Here is a 13180-nt window from a genome sequence, read left to right as displayed (position 1 = left end):
ACTTACATGTACAACCCATGGGCATGAACTAAGGTGGGGGCATGCTGGAAGGTGGGGGGGAGTGCAGGGCAGAGGGAGAAAAAGGGGAGAAAAAAATTGGGACAACTATAATAGCATAATCAGTAAAATATACTGAAAAAAATGTGAGCATATAAAACAAATACCTTTATGTGTCTAATTTTAGTTAAAATTACAATGTGTAGGATCTGCTGGGATCCTTAAAACTTTGTTTTTATTTTTTTCTTTACTGTTTATGTTATCTATATGATATCATTCCCTGGAATTCTCTTGATTATGTTACTCTGTATTTTCACAGCTACTATCTCATTAAGGGGGGAACAATCTGAAGGTAATATAAACCTTTAAGAGTTCCTCAGTGATTCCTTAATTCTCTTGTTTATAATAAGGATTTATAAGGAATTTGAGGAACATCTGAGATCAGAAAAATCTCAATTTTTAGATTAATTCTATTAAGCATTTTCTAACTATATGTTTAATATACACTCCCCCCAAACTCCTACCCCAGTCTTAGCCTGAAATAAAAACATTGGTCATTACCTTTCATGCAAAGAAAGGAACTGACATGATACAACTTTTATGAAAAGGCACATCAAATTAAACTGGTAGAAACAACAGCCTACTCAGCAAAACAGACCCTGAAATCCCGCTTAATTTCTGTGTGTGGTGAACGTTGGCACACGCATCTGTGAGCACTTTCTGTGCTGCCTCATCCCAGACAAAAGGCGATGCCCGCGATGTGGGAGGTGGCGGTGGTGGGGGCTTTGTCGTCAGCTTTACACAGTCCACATGCAGATGCTCAAGGGCACCTACCTAGTCCATACCTGTGATGGAGGGCAATCTCTGTTGTGGGAACTGGTTTGGATAGTTGCTCTCCTGTTTGTAGTGTGATATGGTTCCTGAGCCACCAGAGCTACCAACATGTGGAAATTCTGAATAAGACTGCTCTTGTTATAGGGAAAGGCTATGAAATGAATATTTTCTTGTGACATCCAGAAACACAGGAAATGACTCAGTTCAAAAAATGATAACTAACAAAAGAAGTAGAAACCCAACTCAATGCATTTTCTAATGGTTCTTTACTAATTCAATTGATGACGCAGAATTGGTCTCTCGAGCCATAAATGTCATGTTAAGAGTTACAGGATGTTAGTGCTGATACATACATACAGGGTATTTAATCCCTTTATTTTTCAGGTGAGGAAAATAAAAGTCTGGAAAAGTGAATTGTCCACCCAGATATATAATCAATAAGCAAGAAATAGCAAATTAATACCATTTTCTGGCTAGGTTTCTGTTCTCAACATTAATAGTCATTCACTGCTAAAGACAGGGATACGTTCTGAGAAAAGAGTCCTTAGGCACTCTCGTAACTGTGAGAACCTCACCGAGTGCACTCACACAGACCTCAGTGGGGTAGCCTACTACCGTGACTGTACTGCTGTGCTTTCACACAACCGGCAGCGCAGCGGTTTTGCTTACATCAGCTCCACCACGAACACATAAAGCATAGTGCTACAATGTTAAGATGGCTATGATGTCACTAGGTGATAGGAATTTTTCAGCTCCATTAGTCTTAATGAGACCGCTGTTGTATACGTAGTCCTTTGCTGACCCAAACAGTTACGTGACGCATGACTGTTACTTAAAGAAGGAATTTTACCATGATTATAATTGTTAAGAAAGGTCAGTTTAAGGGATAAACATCCATATGATAAGAGTGAGTGACCATGAATGCTTCACTGAGACAACCAACTAAGAAGAAATACATGCCAGAAGTATAATACATCAATTTTCTAATTATTCTTTCATATTGACTGGATGACAATATGAACCTATGACAAATTACATATGCACACATACTCAGATATTTATAGCATGCAGGAGGAATCATTTTGCTTTAAAAATCTGTAACTTCAGACTGTCCAGTCTGCCCTTTACAATCCGAGCTACTTGAACCACAAAACGAAACAATATTATAGTTTTAAATTATTTTTCTTTTCTTAAAGTCCCAAGCTTTCTCTAAAACAATAAGCTATATAAGCATTCTATCTTTTTCAACAGCTGTGGCAAGGTTCTAAATAGCACTTCAAAAGCACAATGAACCACACAAGAGCACCCTGTAGTTCGTTAACTGTGCCAGTCCTTGGCATTTTTATAATGTATTTCAAGTCTAGTAACATTTTAAGTGCTTTATCTTTTGATTTTTTTCTCTCCATGTTATTCCCAGGATACAAGAGAATGAGTGGCAGAAGATCACTAATTGAAAAAAAATAAGAAAAACAGTAATTAAAACCCAAGAGTGAAGACAGTATTTAAAGTATCAGAAAATTACCTGCTTTGTATGCTCTCCATCATCGAAGTCTTCTGGAAACTTAGGTGGAGTGGCCTAAAAAAATATTACATTCAATCAGCAAGTGTTTGGCAGACTGCCACAGTTGAAGCATTTATTCACTAGAGATAAGAAGAATCAAATACAGAAATGAAAATCTGCCAACTGGGGAAGACTGAGGTGTCTCTTGAAACCCAATGCCCATTCTTCCAAGTACATACATAGTATTTTTTTATTTTTATTTTTTAATTATTTAAAAAAAGATTTTATTTATTTATTTTTAGAGAGAGGAGAAGGGAAGAAAAAGAAAGGGAAAGAAACATCAATGTGTAGTTGCCTGTCACGCACCCCCTACTGGGGACCTGGCCCACAACCCAGGCACGTGCCCTGACTGGGAATCGATCCGGTGACCCTTTGGTTTGCAGGCCAGAGCTCAATCCACTCAGCCACACCAGCCAGGGCCATACATATTATTTTAATGCAAACTTTTCCTAAATGACAGCTTAGGTGATAGAAAGTACCTTATCTGAGGACAAAGTATTTAAAAATCTAATGGTTTCACAGAAGGGCAAAGTAGCTTTATTAAACTCCAGATGAAAAAAATGCAAAAACACCACACCATGAACACAGAGTAAGAGAAAAACATAAACTGAAATATCTACTTCCCCAGAAGTTCTCATCCTTCTGATAAATAAGACCCTAATCATAACATCAACTTGACAGTTTAGATGTTCTTGAAATGAGGGAACAAACATGAATTTTGACTAAAGAAAGGCACTTCATCGAAGGCCTAATTCTCTAAGACCATTTCAAGTCAAGGGGAGGGCACAGCAATCACTTTATTTACTCCGCTACTTTATGAACACAGCTGTCCATGCTACACTGGCAGTAAAATTCTTCTAGAGTTTTCCAAAACACGGTTTTGCTCTGCTCAGGAAGGAAGAGAAAAAACTCTTAATATCTCTTGCCCATAACTATGTAAATCTAAATCACTCTCAGGCGAACCTTACTCTCCACTTTCATCTTCATGTTTTTTTGAATGAGTACCCTTGACCTCACACATTGTTAACATATCCCTTTTTAGTTTGGGCAATAACAGAGGCAAGGATCGATACCAAGAACACAAATGAAAATTTCATTGGGGAAAAGTTCAAGTGGCTGATATTTTCCCCAGAGCCCTTTTAATTTCTGGACACAGTGTTTTCTTTAGGCACCAGGCAGAACCTTTAATTTCTAGAACTAAATATCCATTAGCCTTATAACCTATCCTCACTAATGTAACTGTATTGATTTTATTTACAAATTCTTAGATTCCTCCTTTGTTTTAAAATTAGAAATAGCCCTGGCTGGTGTGGCTGGCTCAGTGGCTGAGTGTCAGCCTGTGAAACAGGAGGTCGCTGGTTCGATTCTCAGTCAGGGCACATGCCTGGGTTGCAGGCCAGTCCCCAGTTGGGTGTGCGTGATCAATGTTTCTGTCACACATTGACGTTTCTCTCCCTCTCTTTCTCCCTTCCTCTCTCTAAAAATAAATAAAATCTTTTAAAAAGTTAAATTAAAAAATAAGTTTCTCAAGAGTTAACCGCCCCCCAAACTATAACCTAGCAATTTCTCCAAGTAGGATTTCTAAAAATAAACAAAAGTGAGGAGCTTCTCATTACTGGAGGTAAGAGATAGATTTCTATTTATTAGAAATATAGAAAATTATAGCAGTATCACTTCTGTATTATAAATACCAGAAAAATACTCTGCATTGAATTCTGATGTCCATGCTAAGATTCAGGTTACTGGAAACTGATGCACTAAAGCATCTGATACATACATCTCTGAGTTGGTTGAGAACAAAGATCCTTTCTGAGGCCGTAGCCATGGGGTGATAGGACATCTCAAAGAAGATGATTCCCAGGCTGAAGAGATCCACTTTCTGGGGAGAAAAAAGAATTGTATTTAGAGAGCCTTAATCTGAAGTGTTATTTACTAGGGAATTATCTCACGAGCACTGTTAATTGGAATTAAAGTTTTTATAACTGAAAAACAAGCTAATTAGATAGGAAAAAAATTTCTTCTAAAGCAGTAAAGGTATAAAATACAGATGAGATTAAATATTTGGCATGACTTCTCAACATTTTCCTTGAAAATTAATTGTAACAGACATAGATAGCCACTGGTCAACCATGGAGAATAATTACTAAAGAGCAAGGACAACCAAGATTTGTCGTAAGAATTTGTTTTGCATTTCTACTAGTCTCAAAAAGGAAACAGACCAAAATCTGTAGCTAATAGCAAAGATCAACTATTCATTGCCAAGTCATACCAACGAGGCAGAGGAATGGCACAACAGAAAGACCACGTGAGAAACCTTAACAAAATATTGAAGTGCAAGTAAAAAAGAGAAAGGTCAAGTCAGTGCAGTGTCAGACTGGGAGCTGCCAGGGGGCAGATAACACTCCACAGCCGACACATGGCAACGGCACCCAGGCACAGAAGCCACTTTCCAGAAGAACTCTGGAATGAATTTGGATTCAAGGAGTAGCAGGAGAGCCTGTCTATAACCAGTAACCTCAGAAGTCTTAAAAAAACCCACACATTTACTGTGGCATTTCCTACACATGTTCGCTGTAGAAAATGTGGAATGTACAAAAAAGCACCACAAAGCAAACAGCAAGTGCTGCAATCAGACTGCTCAAGGAGCGTCACTAGTGCCGTCTAAGATTCACCCATTCTGTGCTTTCAAAAATGCACACACTCTTGAGACTAGAACCGTGATGCTCTGTGTAACTTCTATTCCCTTAATATGGTGAGAATATTTTTAAATACTGTATCACTTTTCTAAAACAAGCTTCTAAAATATGATTATAATGTCATACAGTATTCAATTATATGGAAGTTCCATAATTTATTTAACCAGTGCCCTATTTCTAAGCACTTCAGTCATTTTTCAGTTATAAATAATACTATGGAGAGTGCCTCTTATAGCGATCTTTTTGGACCGTCCCCAGCTGTTTCCTTCGGGTGCATTTCAAAAGGTGGAACTGCTGGGCCAAAGGGTGGAGGCCTTTTGAGGCTTTCCTCACGCTATTCCACACTGTACTCAGAAAGATGACACTGAAGGCCCTTCCCACGCCCAGTGCGTGCACGTGCGTCTCCACACACCCTCACTCCCCATGCGTATTTGAGGGTTGTCCCACCTTCCTGTTGCTGCCCAGCGCTCCCTGTTGGAGCCAAAACCCAGGCTTGTGTTTCCACTACAAACCTAAAAATATGCTTTGATGTGAATTGCCTGCCTAACATATGTTTAAAATTTAGCTCTGCACTCTTGCCCTCAGTGATTTCATCCAGTCTCATGGTTTTACATCTCATCTGTGTGCTGATGACTCAAATTTTGTACCTGACTCTGACCTTTCTCGGCCTTGAGTCCCTCACAACCTACTGGACATCTCCAGTTGACTTTCTCATGAGGCATTTCAAACTTATCATAACATGTCTCAGACGAAATTTTCCTGCCATCATTTCCTCCTTCTCCCCATGTCTTTTCTCAGGTTTCCTCATCTCATCTCATCCATCCTCCCTTCCCTCAGCTGCTCAGAAACCTGAGCAGTGTCCTGTTTTCCTTCCCTTTCCTCACCCAAATCCACTTCATGAGGAAAACCTGTCAATTCCCCCAAATGCATCTCTTACCTGCTGCTTCTCCCCACCTCACTTGCTGCCACTCTGCTTCCGGCTATCAGCTGCTCCCCCTGGACTTCTCCAAAGCCTCCAGCAGCAGCTGAAGTGAACCCTTCCTCAGGGTCCTTCAGGGTCTCCCTGTGCACATTCCTCGTCATCGTTAAGTTGGCCCTGGATGACCGACCCCTGCCTTCCTTTCCCGCTTCACTTCATGCCCCTCTCCCATTGCTCATCACACTGTAGACACACAGACCTTCTTTTTGACTGCCTTAAATGTGCCACGCTAGCACCAGGTGTCCTCTCTTCATGCTTGCTCCTTCTGCCTCACTCTTTTTTCTTCCCAGGCATGCTCCAGACTCCAACTTTATATGGCGTTTCCCTCTTCTATCCTAAAAGTCATTGTCTTAGAAAAGCTTTCTCTGGTCTAATCTAAAGATGATGTCCCTATTGTTCTCTGGTCACTGGACTCCTTTTCTTCTTACCTCTCACTGGATAAGCTCCTTGCGGGTTGGAAGAAGACATTTGTCTTTTACTTGACTACCTCACTCCTTGCATTTCTGGGGCCTGGCTGGACCCAGGTTAGTTCAAGTCCTCTTGGAATGGATGAAGGGACTAACTCTCCACAGCTCTGTGCCAGCTTAGTCACCATACTTGGGCAACACATGTCCTGTCCATGTGGTCACTCAATGTACACATGGATACATATCAAGTGAATAAATGTTCATGGCTATTTCAGCTGGGAACTAAATCTCAAATGCAGTGACCTTGATGTTCTTACTACTGTCTCACTCTTGACACCTTTTCTTCTCCCCTCAAAGCTTGCCCTTTACCTGGTTGTACGCAGATTTGGTGCTTCCTTGGACCTCTGGGCTTACATACAGAGCAGTGCCGACCATCCCAGTCAGGTGACCTGTGTGGAAGAAGGCAAGGGAAGGCTTTCCAGTGACAGGGCTCAGGGATAAGGCAAATTTTTATTAAGAAGAAAGAGAAAGTTCCTTAAGAGTGAGGCATGATCTGTTCATTGTTCACACTATTCACAGGAAGCAGCAGTGTGCATTTCACACAGTGATTAACACTAAGCCACATCGGCCATGCCCTCTCCAGAGGAGAGGCAGTGCCAGACAGGGACGTGCCGGCCCCGGTCGTGAGGCAGCCTCACATTACCACGTGGGGTCAGACAAAGTGTAACTGCCCCGGGAGCCAGTTAATCTAACTGAAGCTTTGATTTCCTGGCTTGCTGAAGAAAAACTGATACAATGAAAAGGAAGAAATAATTAAAGCATTTTCACAATTTTGTGAATTTAATGAATAATTATAATTTGCTTTAGGATAATATCTTTACAAATGAAAAACAGGTTTCAGATTAAGAAATTTTATACTATATTGTATACTTAAAATTTTCTTAAGAGGGTAGATGTTAAGTGTTCTTATCACAAACTAAATAAAGAAATAAGTAATAATAAAATAATTCTAAATAAAAGGGCAAGTGAAAACTTTTGGAGGTGATGGATGTTTATAACATAAATGATGGTGACGGTTTCATGGGTGTATATATCTCTCTGAAGTCCTCATGCTACATACACTATATGCGTATAACTTTTTATATGTAAAAAAATGAGAGAAAAAAAATTCACGATCTGTTTTTTAATACACAAATTAAATATACTGATTTACCTGAAGGGTCTGATTTAATTAAATGATCTCCTGATGCATCATCTTGTTTGCCGTCAGCCTAAAAATAAAAGTAAGCCAAATATCACATTAAAATGTTGTATTATTCCATAGGAATGTCCTATCCATTTCTAAATGAAGACTGAATGAAGAATATCACACAGAAACCAGCATAATTATAATGATTTTTTTTTAAATCTTTAAATATTTTTGTTTAGTAAGCCCACTAATGCGGAGCTTACCAAAAACCCATTAGGATCAAAAAGAAGGGCAATTCACTATAGAACTCTTTCTCTGTGGCAGAAACCCTGGCAGCTTATATAGAAGCAAATGCCAAAACAACCTATTTACTAGGAAGAGTGAGAATATATTAACAACCACCACTGCCTCACTTTCTAACTTTCCCATTTACCTGGGTCAATTTTTACTTGTCTTTCCTAGAGGCTGGTCACCAAATCTACTCCACTATCACTGCTGACACCTCTTAAGTAGCCTCACCTTCTTCCATGATATCTGCCACAGTGCCGACTCATATATTACCCTAAATCACTATTTTGCTGACATCACTCCATAGGTTGCTATTACAAGCACCATCACCAATACTAATGGCTTTAACATTCTCAGTGCCAGGCACTGACCAGGTGCTTGACCGGTGTCCTTATTTTATCCTGCTGACAGCTGTCTGAAGTAGGTACTAGTATTAGGCAACTTTTACATGTGAGTTATTGAGAGGTTAACCAACTTGCCCAATGTCACACCACAGAGAAGTGGCAGAGACAGGATTCTAGCCCAGGTCAGTGGGCCTCCAGCACTGCGCTCTTATTGGCCTCACTTTATAAGCTTCCCAGAAAGCAAGTTAAATTCTTTAGTTTGGGGATCATGGTCCCCATCACTTAGCCCTTCCTGGGTCTTAGCACTCTTCAGAATGCTCTGTTCTGGTCAGGTGCATGTTCTTACTTGACCTGCTTTCATATCCTCCCTCTCTGCTCCTTCTAACCTCTCCTGCGGATTTAGCTTCTATTCACCATTTATCCAAATGGATTATTTACCATTCATCCAAATCCTGTTTTATTTTCTCTGACCACCCTTAGAATTCATGGCATTTACCACAGATTTTTGACACTTAGTAACTTGGGCTTCCAATGCCAAGTAAAACTCTTCTCTGGCTCTCAAGGTCTGCGACCTACAAGACCCCCAACCTTCCAGCATCCTCTCTCACTGCTCCCCTACACCTCATCGTTTCAACCAACCAGACGACACACTGGCCTTCAAACAGTCGTGTCTGCTCGGTCCAGGGCCTTTGCTTATGCTGTTTTGCTGGAACCCCCTACCCTGGCGTCACCACGCTGTGTGCTCAAGCTTGGTCTGCTGGACTCCCACCCATCCTTTCAGGCACATTTGAAATGCTGTTTTCTTTATATAGAATTGAGCCTTTCTTGATTCTCATAGCCATGTGTAAATTTTCTCATCTTTTACTCACATCACTATTTTGCTCATTTCACATTATTCTAGCTTTATATATTAAAGGACTGCTCTACAATGCTGTGCAGAAGAAATAGCTGTGGATTATATGTTGTCTAGGAGTGGTGTTTTGTTTTTGGAGCCTTATTTTATAAACGAACTAAGCCCCTCAAGTGCAAAGCATCTAGCCCAGTACTTGTGTGACAGACCAAAATACAAATTATTACATAAAGTATTATATATGCCTTTCACCTAAATATCAACATGATTATGTCCTAAATTATGTCCCTCAAGTGGAGTGCACTCACTAAAATATATTCTCAATTGCAAAGCATAGAAGATCATGTGCAGCTCACCCCTTTCGACCTGTCCCATCTCCTGGGGATCACACAGCAGAGTTCAGTGAACTCATTCCTGTCCTGCCTTCTAACACTTTCATGATCATCGAGACATGCAGGTCCACTTTCAGGCACAGTCTAATTAAAAAAATACTCACAGCCAAGGGTAGGTGGTCTGTCGCCAAACCGAAATCACCTATTTTTACATGGTCGTCGGAATCCAAAAAAATGTTGACAGGTTTCAAATCCCGGTGAATCATTCCCTGACAGAAGAGAGCAAAGAAATCAAGTTTATAGTTATACCTGTTCCCTAATTTGAAAGGCAACCCAGTGACAAAATTGGATGCGTCTTCTCCCACAGACCGTACTGGTCCACACTGTTCACCTTCTGCAGTGTCTCTCCACTATCCTATCAATGACCTTGCCACAACCTCCCAGTTTACCTGCAAGGCCCTCTCCACCAGGCTCACTATTTTATTTCTCTCTGCTGCATCACAAGATCCCTGCTCTGGTCAGGGAGACAGACGCACACTGGTTTCATTCCTTCTTCTACTCCTTTCTTCACACTTTCCCCTGCTGGGAAATTCTGGCTGTCCTCCACCCACTTGAATTGTACCAACATTTACAAGTGCCAACTCATTCATGAAGCCTTCCACAGTAACTCTAACATCCAGCTTCCCATCCCCAGCACACAAGGAAGGAGCTCAATGATTATTTGTTACACGAACGTGCTTTCTCCCCTTCCTAATGGCATTCTCACAGTGAGTATCGTTTCAGGTTCTATAGTGTAAGAGATAATTAAAACACATCATGTGATCTCTTTTACCTTTACTCGAAAGTAAATTATGGCTCCCTCAAAATACAAGAAGTCCTTCTCAAGTGTGGGGCTTGTCATACACCCATGCCTCTCCGTATTTCTGGGTGTAGCACAATATTAGACACCCAACAAATGACTGGGAGGCACTGAGCAAATTAGATCAGGAGAAGAGAGCCATGGCACAGCTGTAGGACCCAGGATGATATTACAGTAGCAGAGTTCTAGTGGGCCTCATTAGAACTCATTTTTATTTCCAGTCTTGCAAATTCTGCTTCCACAAAATCATTTATAAAGTAAACATGTATAAATTACAGCCCTGGCTTTTTAGTAGAAAAATATGGCACAGTTTAACTATTTTGAGGTTAAAGAAAATTGAGGCAAAGGAAAAAACATATTTACACTGGCTAATATGCAATGGACAATTCCATTTTTTAAAAAGTAAGCCATGTTTCACCCTGAAGTTAGACCCATTAGCATTTACATGTAACAGCAATTTCTAGCTCTAAAATGGCATTTTATACATGTGGCAAACCATCTTACTCAAAAAGTCTCATCTCTATCCACATAACCATATCCTTGCTCAAGAGGTCTCGTGTCTGTCCCTACCACGTGACTTTCTGGTTTCTCCACATTCCCAGAAGGCTGGCACGGAGTCAGAGTCAAATAACCCGGCACGTGTCAATCACACCCTCACGTTGTTCTGACCCGCTCTAGGAATCGTCCTCTCACTCACTCCACACTTGTTCACGTGTTTCCTGCTAACTCAGGGGCTGGCAAACTTTTCTCCCAAAGGGCTAGAAAGTAAATATTTTAGACTTTATAGGCCATAGAATCTCTGTTGCAACCCCTCAACTCCACAGTGGTGGCACAAAAACAGCCAGGCAAGATGTAAACGAATGAGCATGGCCCTGTTTTAGTAACACTTACTGATGGGCAGTGAAATGTGAATTTCACAGAATTTCCACGTGTCGTGAAATATTATTCTTTTGATTTTTTCTAACCACTTAAAAATGTGAAAAGTCACTCTAGGCTCATAGGCCAGGCTGTACACAAGGTGGGCCAGATTTGACCTGTGGGCCATGGTTTGCTGATCCTTGTTTTAACCTTCAATATTTCCTTTTAACTTTAATATTTTGTACTATTTTCTTGTCTTTTGACACATTGTTCTAGTTCCTATAAAAATAGATTATTACAATATACCCACAATTTTCCCTGTTTTTCTCCAATCTTATATTATTTTTTCAGTCCTAATTTTTTTTGTATTTTTAAAAAATTATTTTATTATTGTTCAATTACAGTTGTCATTGGTCCTGAATTTTATATAAAGATAAGTTTAAAGAAATGCTGTAAAGTTTACTTTCTCATGGATATAAGCCAATCCATCCAGAATCTCTCGAAAAAGCCTCCAGAGTCTGGTGGTGTCTTGATACAGTCCCTGGTCGATGGTGTCACGTAAAGTGCTCTTCTCACAGTACTCCATCTGCGGACAAGGGCAAACCAGGCAGGCTTCATTATACGGAGTTTCAGTTAAGGGGGACGACTGCAATGAATGTAATCCTTTAATTTTAAATCATGTACCATAGATTTCAAATCGTTATGGGAAAGGCTTTTTTTTTTTAATTGAAAAAAGAAACCAAGAGTATTAAAAAAATTGGGAAAGAAAGTATGATAATCTTAGCATCCTAATATAACCAATTTTTCATATTACTGTTCATTTAAAAAATAACTTACTCATTTAAAAATCTGTCACAAATAATACATAAAATGAGAAGAAGAATTTTATTTGTTGTACAAGACTGTTTCTAAACCCAAATTTTCAAGAAGGACTAATTACTTCTGACCAGTGTGGCTCAATGGGTTGGGCACCATCCACAAACTGAAAGTTTACCAGTTTGATTCCCAGTCAGGGCACATGCCTGGGTTGTGGGCCAGGTCCCTGGTTGGGGATATGTGAGGAGCAACTGATTGATGTTTTAAAAAATAAATCTTTTTTCAAAAAAGATTTTTATTTATTTTTAGAGAGAGGGGAATGGAGGGAGAAAAGGGGAGAAAGAAATATCTCTTGGTTGCCTCTCGCACGCCTCCAACCAGGGACCTGGCTCATGACCCAGGCATGTACCCTGACTGGGAATTGAACTGGAGACCTTTCAGTTCACAGGATGGCACCCAATCCACTGAGCCACAGCAGGCAAGGCAATAAATAAAATGTTAAAAAAACCCAGAAGAGCTAATTAACCTAATGATGTCATTAGCCTTTCTCATTTGTATAGTAAATTAATGACAGTGACCTTCAAGTCCAGAATAAAACACAAAAATATTCCAGAAAGGGCTCTATTTTACCCCTTAAGTGTATGGATTTATCAGAAAACAATGCAGTATCATTTAAATCTTAAATCAACATGTAACATTCAATGTATGAAAGTAGACTATGTTTCAAGCGAGTGCCAGAGTTGAGATTTCTCATGAGGGAGGATTTTTATTTTTTTAAAGAACATATTAAAAAAAATTAAAATACGTTTATTGATGTCCAAGAGAGGAGAAGGGAAAGAGACTGGATGCTTCCCATGCACATCCCAAATGGGGATGGAACCTGCAACCTAGGCATGTGCCCTGCCCAGGAATCAAACCCCCAACCTTTTGGTGTATGGAATGATGTTCCAACCAACTGAACTGCACCAGCCAGGGCAGAGGAACATCTCATTTTAAATGAGAGGACTATCCTCTCACGATCAGAATAACCATCTACAAATTCTGACTCATCCTCCAGGCCTCACGAGGGCCTCTGACTCCAACGCCACCATCCTGCCACACGTCAGACACATCTCTTCTACTTCTGTCTCCTAATTGTTTAGAGAGTAATGGCATATGACGCCTACTGAG

At 40.1% G+C, this 13180-nt stretch overlaps 1 protein-coding gene across 1 annotated transcript in view; it reads right to left on the bottom strand.

The window, feature by feature from the left end:
- EIF2AK4 (eukaryotic translation initiation factor 2 alpha kinase 4) overlaps positions 1-13180 on the bottom strand; it is a 101934-nt gene that overhangs the window by 36227 nt on the left and 52527 nt on the right. The window contains exons 15-20 of the mRNA XM_045822521.1: positions 11658-11780; positions 9642-9746; positions 7688-7745; positions 6844-6923; positions 4170-4271; positions 2354-2407 (exon numbers count right to left, since the gene is read on the bottom strand). Of these exons, the coding sequence (XP_045678477.1) occupies positions 2354-2407; positions 4170-4271; positions 6844-6923; positions 7688-7745; positions 9642-9746; positions 11658-11780 (522 nt within the window). The remainder of the gene's footprint in view (positions 1-2353; positions 2408-4169; positions 4272-6843; positions 6924-7687; positions 7746-9641; positions 9747-11657; positions 11781-13180) is intronic.

The sequence above is a fragment of the Phyllostomus hastatus genome, unplaced genomic scaffold, assembly GCF_019186645.2.
Source record: "Phyllostomus hastatus isolate PE091 unplaced genomic scaffold, TTU_PhHast_1.1 phas_scaffold_501, whole genome shotgun sequence".
Classification (NCBI taxonomy): domain Eukaryota; kingdom Metazoa; phylum Chordata; class Mammalia; order Chiroptera; family Phyllostomidae; genus Phyllostomus; species Phyllostomus hastatus.
This window is presented reverse-complemented; position numbering and strand designations above follow the sequence as displayed.